Below are 13,586 nucleotides of genomic sequence, written 5' to 3'. Positions count from 1 at the left end.
AGCAGCTTGACAAAGCCATGATGGCAATTATTTTACATCTAGGGATTATGCAATTCTTCATATATATACACACACACATAAATTTCAAACAGATGGTATCGGTATGGTATCGGTATCAGCTGATACTCCACAGCCAGGTATCGGGTATCGGTATCGAGGCTACAAAATGGCATTGGCGCAACACTAGTCGCATTATTACTTAATACAGTAGGGACAGATGTGTACTTACTTAACACCAGGAATATCCAACATGTTTGTGAGTCCTGTCCAGTTGATGTCCAACGTCTGAAAGACAGATAATCAGCATCAGTTTTATTTGATAAAATGGAAAAATGTCTATGAGACTAAGACAAAGATACAGAGATTATTTTAAATCACCTGGTTGTAACATAATAATTAAATACATTTAGAAAAGCTCATGCTGGGGAATTTGCGGTCAGGTTTTCCTGATTCAGGCATTCAGGTCCCAAGACGTTACCAAGAATTACAGAAACACAAGAACAAATATTTCAACAAACATCTTTGTCCGAATCCGATTAAATCTGAAACTTTAGTAAACCTCCTTAGGCTCGATTCCCCACATTTCTGGTAACCTGTTATATACGAGGATTTAAACAAGCTTTTACTCTTTAAACTTCAATGGCTGTAAGTATAAACCAGGACAATATTTCATCCAAAGTACAACGTGATCTGAGGGAAATTTCTCATCATCTCCTCACGGCCTGCATGATGAGTCAGCGAACGGTAGCTGAGAAGCCAAGCTTTTAATTCGGTCGATGTTCTAATCAATAGAGTGGGACAGATCCGGTTCACGGGATCAGACAGGAAACTAAATCCAGCTCTGTCTGCAGACATTAAATTATAGGAGTCAAACCATGAAAAGAAATAAAATGAAAGATAATCAGAACATTAATGTAATGATTTCTGCAAATCATCCTGATCATAGCTCACAGTTAACATCATCAGGGTTTAGCAAAAATAATCTTCAGTTGCAGGCCTAGGATAAAAATACAACATATTCAGACCAGATCAATATCTAATCCTTTCCAAAAATAAACTGCTCACACCTTTTCACAAGGACTGGATATAACGCTGAAGACAGACATGGGTTTAACTTTGGGTGCTGCTCCAGCTTGTTCTAGTTTGCATCACAAGTTGCAAATTGATGATGAAACCAAAGGCTGAAAGGCTGCAATATGTCCTCTCATAAACTGAACAGAAAGAAGGTATTCAAACTAGGATCCCTTTAATCAGAGTGGGAGATTATTAACCTGCTTTGTTAACCCATTTATTGGTCTCTTAAACATGAACCTAAAGTGGGACACCTGGGGAGGAGGACTGAATGCAGAAGTTAAATTTGGGTTCAGGCAGTAGGATAGTGACCTGCTTGTGAAGGATATGATTCCCTACAAACAATACCCTCACTCTCTGTCCTTTATCTTCCCTTTCTAAGTGTCTTTAGGTATTTTTGGACATTTTAGCGACAAGTATAGACACAAGTGACAATTGTTCCCTGGCTGCGTTGGCAGTGAAACTCAGACAAACTGCAGCCTGCATGCCTGACACACCCTGACATTCTGCAACTCTCCCATTGAGAAACATAATAAAAAGCAAATATATAACCAGTTAATCATTTTGCACCAGTGCAGATACACTTTTGGATGATGAAACAAGACAAAATAGAGGGGAAAATAGAAAGGGTAAACAAACCTGCTATCAGCTGTGAAAGACTGAACCAATGTAGGTTTATCTGGTAGATCTACAAGGTCAATATTTAAACCCAACAGTATAAAACCAAGAATTCAATCTAATATGCATCAAGGTCCAAGCTACCGAAAGTGGGAAAGAAAATGTCTACATGATAGAAACAAAAATATGTCTTATCAGGTAAGTGTAAAATCTGTTCTATTGCCTAAAGACAGCTTTTAATTTATCTCGCTTTGGGTTATACGGGGAGCTCAGATTGCAATAAACATTCGGTAATGGATCCAATCCATTTAATTTACATAGCTGGGGTTATGAGAGGAACAGCCTAAACAGAGGATTGACACAGGCTACTGTACATAGATCGGAACAATTACTTGGTAAATCACAATTGAAGCTTTGGTAAAAAGTTGCACGGTGTTCAGGCTCTGACTGGTAATCTGTGATACTGGGCATTTGCCCGGTTGGCCAGTTCTAATTTCAACATGTGTGGGCCGGCCCTCCTTAAATTATACCGGCCCCAACACTTACTCTCTGGCTGAAGCACCTACCTGTGACAGTAAATAACTCAAGGAGCTCAAGAAGTATCCAGGCGGTTTATGAACAGTTTTTGGGCTGGAAAACGTGAGTCAGTGACAGCGCTGTATATGTGAGTGGGTGTCTGGCTGACTTCATGCAAGTGTGGACGATACACAGCAATAGTCACTGTCATGTCTGTGTTAATAACCAAAGCCAGTAAAACCGCATTATAGAAGTCTTGGTGATGGTTGTTGTGTGATGCTTGAAGATAGATGGTTAATCCACAATGTGTATTCGCATGTGTTTCACATTTGAGACGCACGCATTTGACTGTGCTTCTAAGTTTTTTCAGGGGTGGAAGGTAAGGTAAGTGGGCCGGTGTAGATGGAGAAATGCCCGGGCCGAAAATCGTTCCTAGTCCGAGCCTGACGGCGTTACTTTTAAAAGGTGCAACAGAAGAATCTTCTGAAAGCCTCTGTTAAGAACACAGGGACAAAGGTGAGTTAGGGAGGCTGGCAGGAGGTTGACATCAAAGCAGAGGCAACTAAAACACATTTTTAACAAGTTTTAGTTCTGGTCTCTAGGTGAGAAATGTCCTGGTTCCATGGTCTGTCTGGAATAAGAAGTAGGATGGAAAAAACCAGCTGTAAAGTTATTTTAAGAAAAGCCAGTTTAAGGCCAGAGTTCCTAAAATGTGAAGAGAAACAGCAGCTCGTAGGATTGTGCTTTGATGATGTGCTTGATATTCATCAAGGCAGTAAAATTATTTTTATTTTTGGACCATAAACATGCAGGTGAACGGTACTAAGCAGAAGATAACAATGGATATATTTTTTCCACAGAGGGCATTCTGATCAACAACAGCTTGATCAAAAGAAAATACAAGTTTTGGACTGGCCTAGCCTGACTTCAGAACTACAGTAAAACTGATTGTAAATCTTTTAGGAGAGCTATGTGGATATTTAGATCAACCTGAGATATTTAGATAACTTTATAAAGTGTTGTGAAAACACGCCAAGAAAAGAGCTGGGATGATGGTGAGTAAAGATTTAAACGGAATCTAAACTAACCTCTGCTTCAACATACTAGTTGGAGGATTTGCAAAATGTGTAACAAGGTTTTTAATCTCTTTTGTTTTTGGCAAAAGTAACATCCCATTGTTTTTTTAAATGCCGTTGTTTTTTCTCCTTAAATGCTGCAACTGGATGCTTTGTGAAAAACAGCGTTAAAAAAAAAAAGGAAAATCCCATCGTTTCCAGGTCGACAGTAAAAAAACAGGACAGCCTGAGCCCTTAGGGGCAGTTAAGACAGATTTTTTTTGCCAGGGTTTTAAATATGCAGCAGAGGGGTATAAAATATGCAACAAAACATCAGTATACAGTGCAAAAATGTCAGCTTATTAAGAAAGAAATTGGACATGATTATACATTACAATGGCAACAAGCCACAAACTACATTTCTTTTTTTTTTGTATCCTACACATTATTTTTCATTTGAGTTATTGTTGGTGTTTGTTTTTTATTAGTCATACATCTAGGTTATTTTTTCCCTGTAATTGTATGGACCTGTAGAGTTACAATAGTTTGGTCACTTTGGGTGTTTTATGAAGAAATATGAATTAAATCATTGGCTGAAATTAATACTGAAAAACATTTTTTTTGCAGGCTTAAAGACTCAAATTTTTAAAGGGAGTCTGAGAAACACCTCATCCTGTTTTGCCAGATTAAGCATTTTCTTATATTGCTGTTCTGCTAATTTTTATAGAATTTACTTCAAAGAAAATGGTGAATATTAATGCGATCTGTAGGCTCCCAAAACCCTGCTGAAAATGAACCACTGTTTTTTTGGATCTCTGGAAAGAAAAAAAGAAAAACAGCACCTCCTTGGCAATGATTAAGTAGATTTTTTTGGCTTCTTAAGTCATTGGATTGGAAACTAGAAGAGCCAGAATTCTGCATCTTGAACATGAGGCAATGCAGAAATAATGGGATTCATTCATGTCAATGGGGTGAAAGAAGAATCTTAACGGAAAGCTCCCAAAATCTCAAGAAAAAAAAAGAAGAACCAATAAAAACAATTATTTTAATTAATTTTAATAAATTTTTTAGCAGCTACATTATTACAGCAACTGCCCCGAGTTTGAGCCACATGCTCAGTCTGAAACCACTTTACTTTTCCTGAACATTTTTAGTAACCCGACATTTTAAAATGACCAATTAGATCTGAATTCATGTGTACGCTCTGCAAATCAATAAACAGCACAATGCTGAAGTTGGCCTCTGATTCAGCTGTCAGCCAGTTAGCTTTCTGAATCTAAAACACACATTTTACATTGAACACCTAAAATGTATGATAAAATTTGTTGCTAATTCTGTAAATAATTAAAGACAAATAAACAAGGAACAAATAAAAATAATATAGCTTAATAAATTAAATGTAGCATTTATTGATCTTACTTTGGATTATAACTCCGTATTACAGAGAGCAGTGCGTTTTAATAGCAAAAAGGGAGGTCTCCAGTCTGTTATTTTTCAGGTTACAGTTGACATGTTTCGTTAATGCAATCGGCAATATAGGGATGAAACAGACATTTTTTTATTTTTTTTTTTACATTTAAACATCCCATAATCTGAGCATAACTGTACCTAAATGAGTTAATTCCACAGCAGGCCCACTGTGCTTCTGCAGCAACACACACAAACATCTAGCTCCCAGGACAACCACCAGACTCCTCTCATTGGGTCCCTGGCTTGTTTCACACCAGTATACTGACTATAAAAGGAGTGTAAACCAGATGACAGCACTGCTATTTTAAATGAGGCACCTGATTATACAGAACATCACTACTTTGATCAGTTAATTTATGTTTTAAAAGAGTGAAAACCCTGTAATTCTGTTTTTAGATTGTTCTGGGATTAGGAAGGACTTAAAAAAATTATTAAACAAACTTCACGTGTCACAGAATAAAAGATGTTATTGGAGCTTAAAATAAACTGAAAGCAAGCAAGAATAAAAGGGAGAATTTTAAAGAAAAATGTATTGGAACTTTGACAAGTTTTGCCTCTTCAGAGAAATATTAGACTAACAGGCACACATCTGTGGCTCTAGATGTAGGCCAGATTTGACCACAACGCAGCACGACCAGCTCAGCACAGGAAGAGAAGAATAGAGGCGGGGGATTCCAAAGAACAGCGATGAAAACGCTACTACCGACAGCCGGTTCACCTCAGACTTATACACGAGGTTTTCAGTCACATTTAGACAGACAATGGACAGAACTACTCATCATAGAGTTCTAACATTTGATGGTAACCTGACTGTTTTAGAACATGCAGAGATAATTATGCACAGACATTTACTTTTTGATGGTCGAAGCCAAAACTAGATCCTAGGTGGGTCTGCAGCTGCAACACTGAACCCACTTATGGTTGAGTACGAGCTGCATGCATAAGGTATAGAATCTGAAGATGAAGTGGTCATGACAGACTTATACTGTTCCTCTGGTACCAGTGTTGGTTTTAATTAATCTCATCAGAGACGCTCAGGATGTGAGTAGTTGCAGCATTACGACCCTTGCCTTGTGCACCCATCGCTGCTGGTGTAGCTTTACATATCAAATGATGGTTGAGGAAGGGGAGTGCCCCAAACTCTCCACCTGCTTTGCACCTTGCAGACAGAACTCCACTGCACTGTAGAACTTATTAAAGTCAGCTATATGATGGTACTTTGACTACGACAAAAAGATTGAACACAGCAGTTTGGAGGAAGAGGGTCACCCTACATGAAATTGGATTGTAGCAGTCAGATGAAGCTAATATTAGCCCTATTTGCTGAATGTCAGGCAAAGTTTATGCCGTCCTGAAATGAAAAGCTACCTTTAGCATCAGGCATGAATGGAATAAATACAACCACAGTTTTACTGAGGCAGCTGCACAGAATCTGGACAGAAACGCACATGCTTTCCCACTGCAACTAGAATATTCTGGGCTGGGTGCTAAAAACCCTAAGAAAGTTTTGTCATTTAGGCAACAGTTAAGATGCAAAATAAATATATTTCCAAAGCTGTCAGAGATGAAACCCCGGGAGGATTAGATGTTTTAAAAATGAAAGAAAAGCAAGACAAGCAAAAAGAGTCAGAAGCAGCTAATGGAGTTTATATCGCTTCAAAATAATAATTAAAACATGTAGAGAAAAGACTTCATCATTTAGAGCTAGCTGGATATTTGATAGCAATGATCAGGGAAATGTCTAAACGACTTTGGATGCTGTGAGGATTTTCTTTTAGCTTGCATCTAATAATCAAAAATCATAGTATTATGCTCATTCAGTGATTAACTGATTTCTGAACACAAACAGCTAAACTTGTATTGTCCTTTTCTGCGGATGAGCTGAAAAACATATCAGTAGTTGTAAATTCCACAGCAAGGTCTAACATTAAAATGAGTTTCAAAAACGAATGTTTTATATCTGGAACCAAATTCTAATTCTCTGACTTAATAACCAAAAGCAGGAGAACCGAAAAGAGAAATACGTGATTTAATCCAACTTAACAGCAATAGTTAATTTCCTGGCGGTTCTCCAACTGGTGTTATAGTAAAGCTTAGCATCCTTTTAAACTCAAAGGGTGGAGCAGAGACACAACACCAGTAACCAAGCAATAACAAGCCAGTAACATCAGATGTGGCTGATAGCTTCAGCCTCTGACAGATGATCCAACATCTGATACTTTTAAGAAGTTAATTTTGGACAAACTTTGCCATAGGTCTGGGTATGATGACTGTGCTCGTTAAGGATGCAAGGATTCCCTACATCAGTGATGCAGACTTTAGAGTTACTTTAGCATGGGAAGAGGTGAAAGTGCTTTGGTGGTGCAGTGGTTAGCGCACAAGACCCATGTACAGAGGCCTTAAGGCCAATTTATGCTTCTGACGCATAGCCTCTGCAACAGTCAAATCTGTCTCTGTGCCCGACCACTGCAACTGTCGTTGCACGCCTCAAAAAAATCCTGACTACGCGTCAGATGGTCAAAAACTCGCACAGACCTCAAGTGGAAGTGCGCAGACAAAAGGCCGCTGTGACTGGTCCTTGGTATGCCTTTCCGGCTGTCTGTATGGTCGTCCTTCTTGATTCGGTGCCGGGCGCGCCGCTTTTAAAAACCGACTAACAACTACAATGGACCACTACGACGAAAGGTTAATCGAGGAGATTTAGAAGTACAACCACTTGTATGATGCCTCAGACAAATTATATAACGATGACAAGGTCTCTGCCAAAAAAAAAAAAAGGAAAAAAAAAAAAAGAGTTCTCTTGAACCATCTGCCGAAGTTTTCACGATTTCTCGAATAGGCTCCCCCTTGCGCTTTGGCGGGAAACTGCTGTGCCTCCCTAGAAATTCCAGACCGACGGTGCAGAAGCATTAGCCTGACGTAGTCCTACTCAATTCTAGTCAGAATATGAGTCTGATACTGCTCCATAGAGCTGTGATTATGGGGCGTGTTTTGAACGAACCAGGAAAAAAAATGCCTCTGCACTCAATTGGATAGACCTACCACCAATAAGAGCAACGGAGTGCGTGACGTATGTTAAGCGAGGCATAGTTGTTGTCCACAAAAATTAAAGCGTGCAGTTGCACGCCTAGAATAAGAAGATGAGACTTGATCGCGTTTCTCTGTTCCTCTTTCAAAATTAATTTGCTGTCGATATCTTCTAGAACAGACCTAATAGCAGAACCTACTCACCTAAACTCTCCAGCGGCAGCCATTATTGTTGTCACCCAAGCGCGCATTGGTCATGTGGTTGATTACGTTACTGTTGGTCATCTGTCTGTCATCGTATAAAGCCCGCCCTGACAATTTGATTGGATCGCCTGACAGTGGGCGATAATACTCGCGCTACTATGGAGCAGAGCCAGACAGAACTTCCCGACCTCAAACTTTGTGGGCGGGACTAAGTTCGGAATGGCACCCAGGCTACAGAAGCATACCAGCAAAACTGGTTTGCGACCAGACCCAAGTGACATTTGATGTGTGCGGTTGCAGAAGTCTAATCTGCCCATTAGTCCTCGACGTGGCCGATGGGGGTTTGGATCCGGCTTGCTGCATGTCTCTCCCCCTCTCTCATACCCCCTTCCTCTCAGCCTACTGTCCACAAAAAAAAAACAAGCCACCAGTGCCAGATGGGAAGCGGTGGTAATCCTTATCTGGTATCCCCAGAATTTTTACAGTAAAGTTTGAAACTGTGGTTTTGTAAAAGTTCAAACAAGTTCCAACAAAATGATGACAAAGTGCCAAATATCCAAGTTTGCCTTAATGTATTACTGGGTTTTGTAGATTAAAGCTCAAAATGTTCATCGAAAAAGGTTCTATTTTTAGCTGAATATGAAACGAAATGTTCCTCTGGGGAGAAAACTCCCAAATCCATTTGGACGACTCACTGTATACAAACATACCGGTATGTGGAAAATGCTTAATCATCTCAAAACATTTAAAACCCACAAACGTCACACTGCAAAACAAACAAAATCTAAATAAAAATGTAAGTTATACATTTCATTTATTCAAGTAAATGTTATGTTAGCATAACATGTTTAATGAAGACGTGCTAATTTGTTGTTTGTGTTTGAAGCCTCTGATAGTGATTCTTTTCCTCTGGCGTCCTGCATCAAAGCCTGAATCAGGAAGATAAACCATGATGGACTACAGGAAGGAAGAGTGCAGTCAGGAAGTGGGAACACACAGATAAAGAATAGATAGAAGTCCACAGCATCAGAGGAGATTGAAGTGGAGAACCGAGTTCAGCTTAGCTGTACAGTACCAGGTCTTCTCTGATTATTAATCATACATCGAACATTCCTCTTTTTTTGCTCAATTTCCTAAGCGATCAAACAACATCCCAATCCTTTTCTACCTGACAGAGGCAGCACCACATCCGTTTATAACCAAATTGTATTTTATTTCTGCGTGTTGACTATGAGAAAGCCTCAAAGTCTGCAAAAAGGAATCAAAGTACTCACGGGTTTCTGGAGGAAAAAGACGGACAGGGCTCCGATCAGAGGCATGTCCCCCAGGAGAGGCTCCATCACCACCCTCAGCATGCCCTGAAGCTGCACAGACAACAAAACAACATGAAACAGCTGCTGATTTCTCAGTATCCACAGAGGATGATATCAAAGCAGACTTTTAAGAGGTAAAAACATGACTTCAGATGAATGATTGTTTAATAAATGTAAGTTAAATGATCTATTCGATCGACTAACGATTACCTGTTAAGCAGCAATTTTGTTAAAAATCTCAGCTTTATGTATGAAGCATATCTTTCCACACATTAAGGGCTAAATATTTTTTTCACATTATTCTGATATAAAAAAGTATTTCATCATATTTCAACAAATTATTATGCCGGCTGTAATAAATACTGAGAGAATATAAAAAAAACATACGCATTATTAAAAATTTGTTTTAAAACTTTAAGATACAGCAAAGCCGGAACCTATTGGGTTACTGAATTAAAAGAAAAGATGAAAGAAGGCATGCTGCTCTGACTTGCTGTCAAACTACTTTTTATGTGTGTAAACGGAGTGGACTTTATCAGTGATATGGGAAAGACTTTGCTGTTAGCAGCTCTTTTAAACAAGCAGTTCTGGTTGCTCACAGAGGGATGATAAAACTTGCACTATGTATCGCATTAACTCACTTCTCAATCTACTCTACTTATTGCTAGCATGTTTTTTACTAATAAAAAACATGCTGTCATACAAGTTTAGCATAATGCCGCCACTCTTCCATCATTACAGCCTCACCATCTAAGTGCAGCAGAGAAGTTGACGTTGCTCCGCCATGCAGCACAGCTAAATGGGCGCTATTTAGGTGATAACTTAGGCCAGAGGTCCTCAACGTTTTCCAGGCTAAGGACCCCAAACTGATGGCCAGATGGAGCGGGGACCCTCTAATTATGTATACTGTGTTATATCAAACTGGTCCTACAGTCACTCTATTACAGATGGAGTAATATAATGAAGGTAATTTCACCCTGGGATTATTTAAGTATTTTTGATCCTGATTCCTGGTTGATGGGACAGGTGTTGTGAATAAAATGGTTTCCAGCTCAAAAGAGCTGTGTGTTTCTGAATGTGGGCATTGATGACTGAAAGACATCTTCTGCCTTCATTTATCTTTTTTACTACAGTGCATTGAATTCATGTTAATATGTTTTTAAAGACATTTCAATTAGTGAAGAAAAAATGCAGAGGGGAATATAAAAAAAAGGTCTAATGAACCAAAACTTTCGGGACTCCCATGCAGTACCTCAGTGGACCCCTAGAGGTTGTGGACCTCCTGTTAAAGACCTCAGACTTAGATGTTTGTCAAGCGTTTATATTTACAAACGGAACATGAAGTAAATTCTGCATTGCTGTCAATCATTTAACAGTGTAGATAATTCTGGACAGGGACTCCGGATAGATTCATGTTTCGGCACTAGCATGCTTCCGCTCTGGCATTACTTCTCGTGCAAATTCTGGTAGCTTTGCTTAAGAATGTACAGTGGTGCCCTCTACTGGGTGTTGTCACATTACAACACAGAAAGAAACTCCCTCTAGACAGTTGATTTAAATAAATCCAAATGGAAATGTAATTAATTTCCATTTTTCAATAATTGACAATTGTGAGTCTGTTGTTTGTTTATTTCCCAATTTAATTATTTTACCAAAATCTACAGCAACATGAAGCTGAAAGAAACAAACACCTCATCATCTCCATATTAGGAACATATTTCCTGAATACAAATCTATATCATTCATTTTCACATGTTTCAAAGTGTTTGAGGGAGAAGCCAAACAGGGACAGGGTATTTTTTTCCTGCTGCAGTGAGTCAAACAGCAGGCATGTAGACCGCCTGGCTGCAGCACCTAATTTGGCCATTTCTTCTAGCTCTCAGTAACCAAAGAGCATTTTGTTCATGAAAATCAGTCTGCCGAAGAAGATTGAAGATGGACATTAGTTTTGTTTATGTCCACTCCCTCCTGTAGCCCCATCCTACTTTAACGAGGGGGCTTTATAAATAATGTGCAGCACGTAATGCCTCTCTACTTGGACGGAGGAGAAGTGTATAAATAAAAGATGTGAGATAACTCATGAAAATAAGTGACTCGTAATTTATACAGACACCACTATAGTCATATTTGACAGCCATTGAAAAGCATCCATACAGCATTTTATTGCAGCTTTAAAATGAAAGTGACAAATATTGACTAAGCTGCTGAAAATCAGCAGTTTCTCTTCTTCCTACTCACTTACCCTGCCTCTCTGATCTCTGAACAGCAAACATGGCCTGATCTTATGCCAACAGCTGAGTGGATAACGTCTGCTTTATCAGACCTGGGTCAACACATTATGTAAAAACGTCTCTATGAAGGTTATGGATTATTGCAGGGGTCATGGCTAAAAGAATAAAGCCCAGAATAATCCTGTCTGACTGAGAATTGTGTGATTATGAGAAGCTGAACAGTTGATAGAACATGCTGCACAGCCAAAAGGCAGAGTTAAGTTTTATCCCTGACTGTGCTGCGGTGGATTTCTTTTATACATTTTTAAAAAGTTATTAAAATAAAACTAATGAAACATATCTCAAGTTCAATATGCAAACATTTTTTTTTTACTTTAGATAAAATATTTATTTTAACTGTGTAGTTTTAATGTATTTAATATTTTATAAATTCAACAAATCAAAGTTTTTGGATAAATCTTACTGAAATACACTCAAGTCTTCTGTAAATTTTTTCTTCAGGGCTTTAAATACTTTTAAAGTCAATATTTATACTTCTGTGAGCAGCCCTGCTCTCTTTATTCTGCCCTCGTATTTTCAGAAACATATGTATTACTTTTGTTTTTAACTTTAAATAATTATCATGTTTACCAACTGACAAAACTGCCATTTTCCCCAAACTTCATTTTTTTATTTTTCCTAATTAATAAAATCAATCATGTCTTTTTTTTTTTACTTGCGTTTATTCTGCTTTTTTGTGGTCCTTTTGTTTTATTTATTTTACAGATGTTTGTGCTTTTATTTTCCACTATTTTCTTTATCAATTCATGTAAAACAGTTTCAATTGTCTATGTACTTAATTGTGCTATACAAATAAAAGTACCTTGCCTGGAAAAATAGCTGAACGTCGCAAGGAAGCGGCTTTTCCAACCGTTGCATTTTCCGAATTCTCCCGAGTGATGCCCTACTTTAAGTAAGTAAATAAAGTTAATGTAACTGGTCGTTTATCAAGGGGGTGGGATTGTTGTAGCGGAAGGTTCACAAGCCTTTTTGGTTGCGGCCGTTGTCTCGAAAGCATCTTGCTAACCAGTTAGAAACCTAGTGCTAGTAGGTTCCCAATGGGAAATTACATTGGGACCAAGTAGCTCTTACAACACTGTCAAGGAACGCTACGGACAGCGGGAACATGCAAGAGGAGGAGAGTTTTGTGTCAGAGGTCGTGGATGAGTCTCCTCAGTCATACACTTTTTATTTAGAGGAGGAAAGCGGGGGTGAAGATGTTGTGGAAGAGGACGCCAGGGCGGCAGAAGCTTGGTTTGGTGTAGAAGGCTTACAGACGTACATGTTTGAGTCCTTGCCTCGCAACGCTGCCAGTTCTGTTAGCTCTACGCCTGCTGAAGACACAGACGTCCATCGCCATGAACACTGGGACGGAACTCAATGGTAAAGTAAATGATTCTTATTTCAACCGTTGCGTATATTAGCTGTGACATATGAATCAGGATGCTGTGGCCTAAAAAATTTGATCGACAGATGACCATTGAAATATGATTGGCTAAATTTAGGTGTACAAGCTGACGTATAACTAACTGGCCTGCATAAGACAACAAAAAAAAAAAAAAAACTGATTTTAAGAGAGAATTTTTTTAAAATAGAAATTTCCTTTTTTAAGAAAATTGATTAAGCCAGACTGATTTGACATTTAAATATGACTTCCGTACAACTTTAATTTAAAGTCCTTCCTATAAGCAGACCTTAAAAAATATATTAAAGTTTTCTCTAAAAAGTTATTTTGGATTTTATGAGACAATGACCTTTTTTCCTCTATTCAAACTGTTTCTTTGCCCAAAACGATTCGTTGAAATAATTCTGTTGCTAACAGGTTAAAATATGTAGATATTGAATATTTGCACACGTAGGTACAATTTTTGGTGCCGTTTAATAAAAGAAAAGACAGCTGTCACAAAAACTAACTGGAATGTGACAAAAGTAACTAAATAAAATTGCTAATAATTTGATCAAATGAACTCATATTTCTTTTTAACCGTGTTTCAACAAAATTATTAAATAATATACAGATATATATACATATATACATATAT

General features: G+C 38.3%; 1 protein-coding gene across 4 annotated transcripts in view; it reads right to left on the bottom strand.

Annotated features, from left to right (window-relative positions):
• Positions 1-13,586, bottom strand: part of LOC107093631 (extended synaptotagmin-2-like) — a 63,633-nt gene that overhangs the window by 19,613 nt on the left and 30,434 nt on the right. For all 4 annotated transcript variants that reach the window (XM_015388808.1, XM_015388809.1, XM_015388810.1 and 1 more), the window contains exons 7-8: positions 9,236-9,325; positions 230-285 (exon numbers count right to left, since the gene is read on the bottom strand). In XM_015388808.1, the coding sequence (XP_015244294.1) occupies positions 230-285; positions 9,236-9,325 (146 nt within the window). The remainder of the gene's footprint in view (positions 1-229; positions 286-9,235; positions 9,326-13,586) is intronic.

Source organism: Cyprinodon variegatus, unplaced genomic scaffold, assembly GCF_000732505.1.
Source record: "Cyprinodon variegatus isolate N-32 unplaced genomic scaffold, C_variegatus-1.0 Scaffold436, whole genome shotgun sequence".
NCBI classification, from domain to species: domain Eukaryota; kingdom Metazoa; phylum Chordata; class Actinopteri; order Cyprinodontiformes; family Cyprinodontidae; genus Cyprinodon; species Cyprinodon variegatus.
Note: the sequence above shows the minus strand (reverse complement) of the source record. Positions and strands in the feature narration are given on the sequence as shown.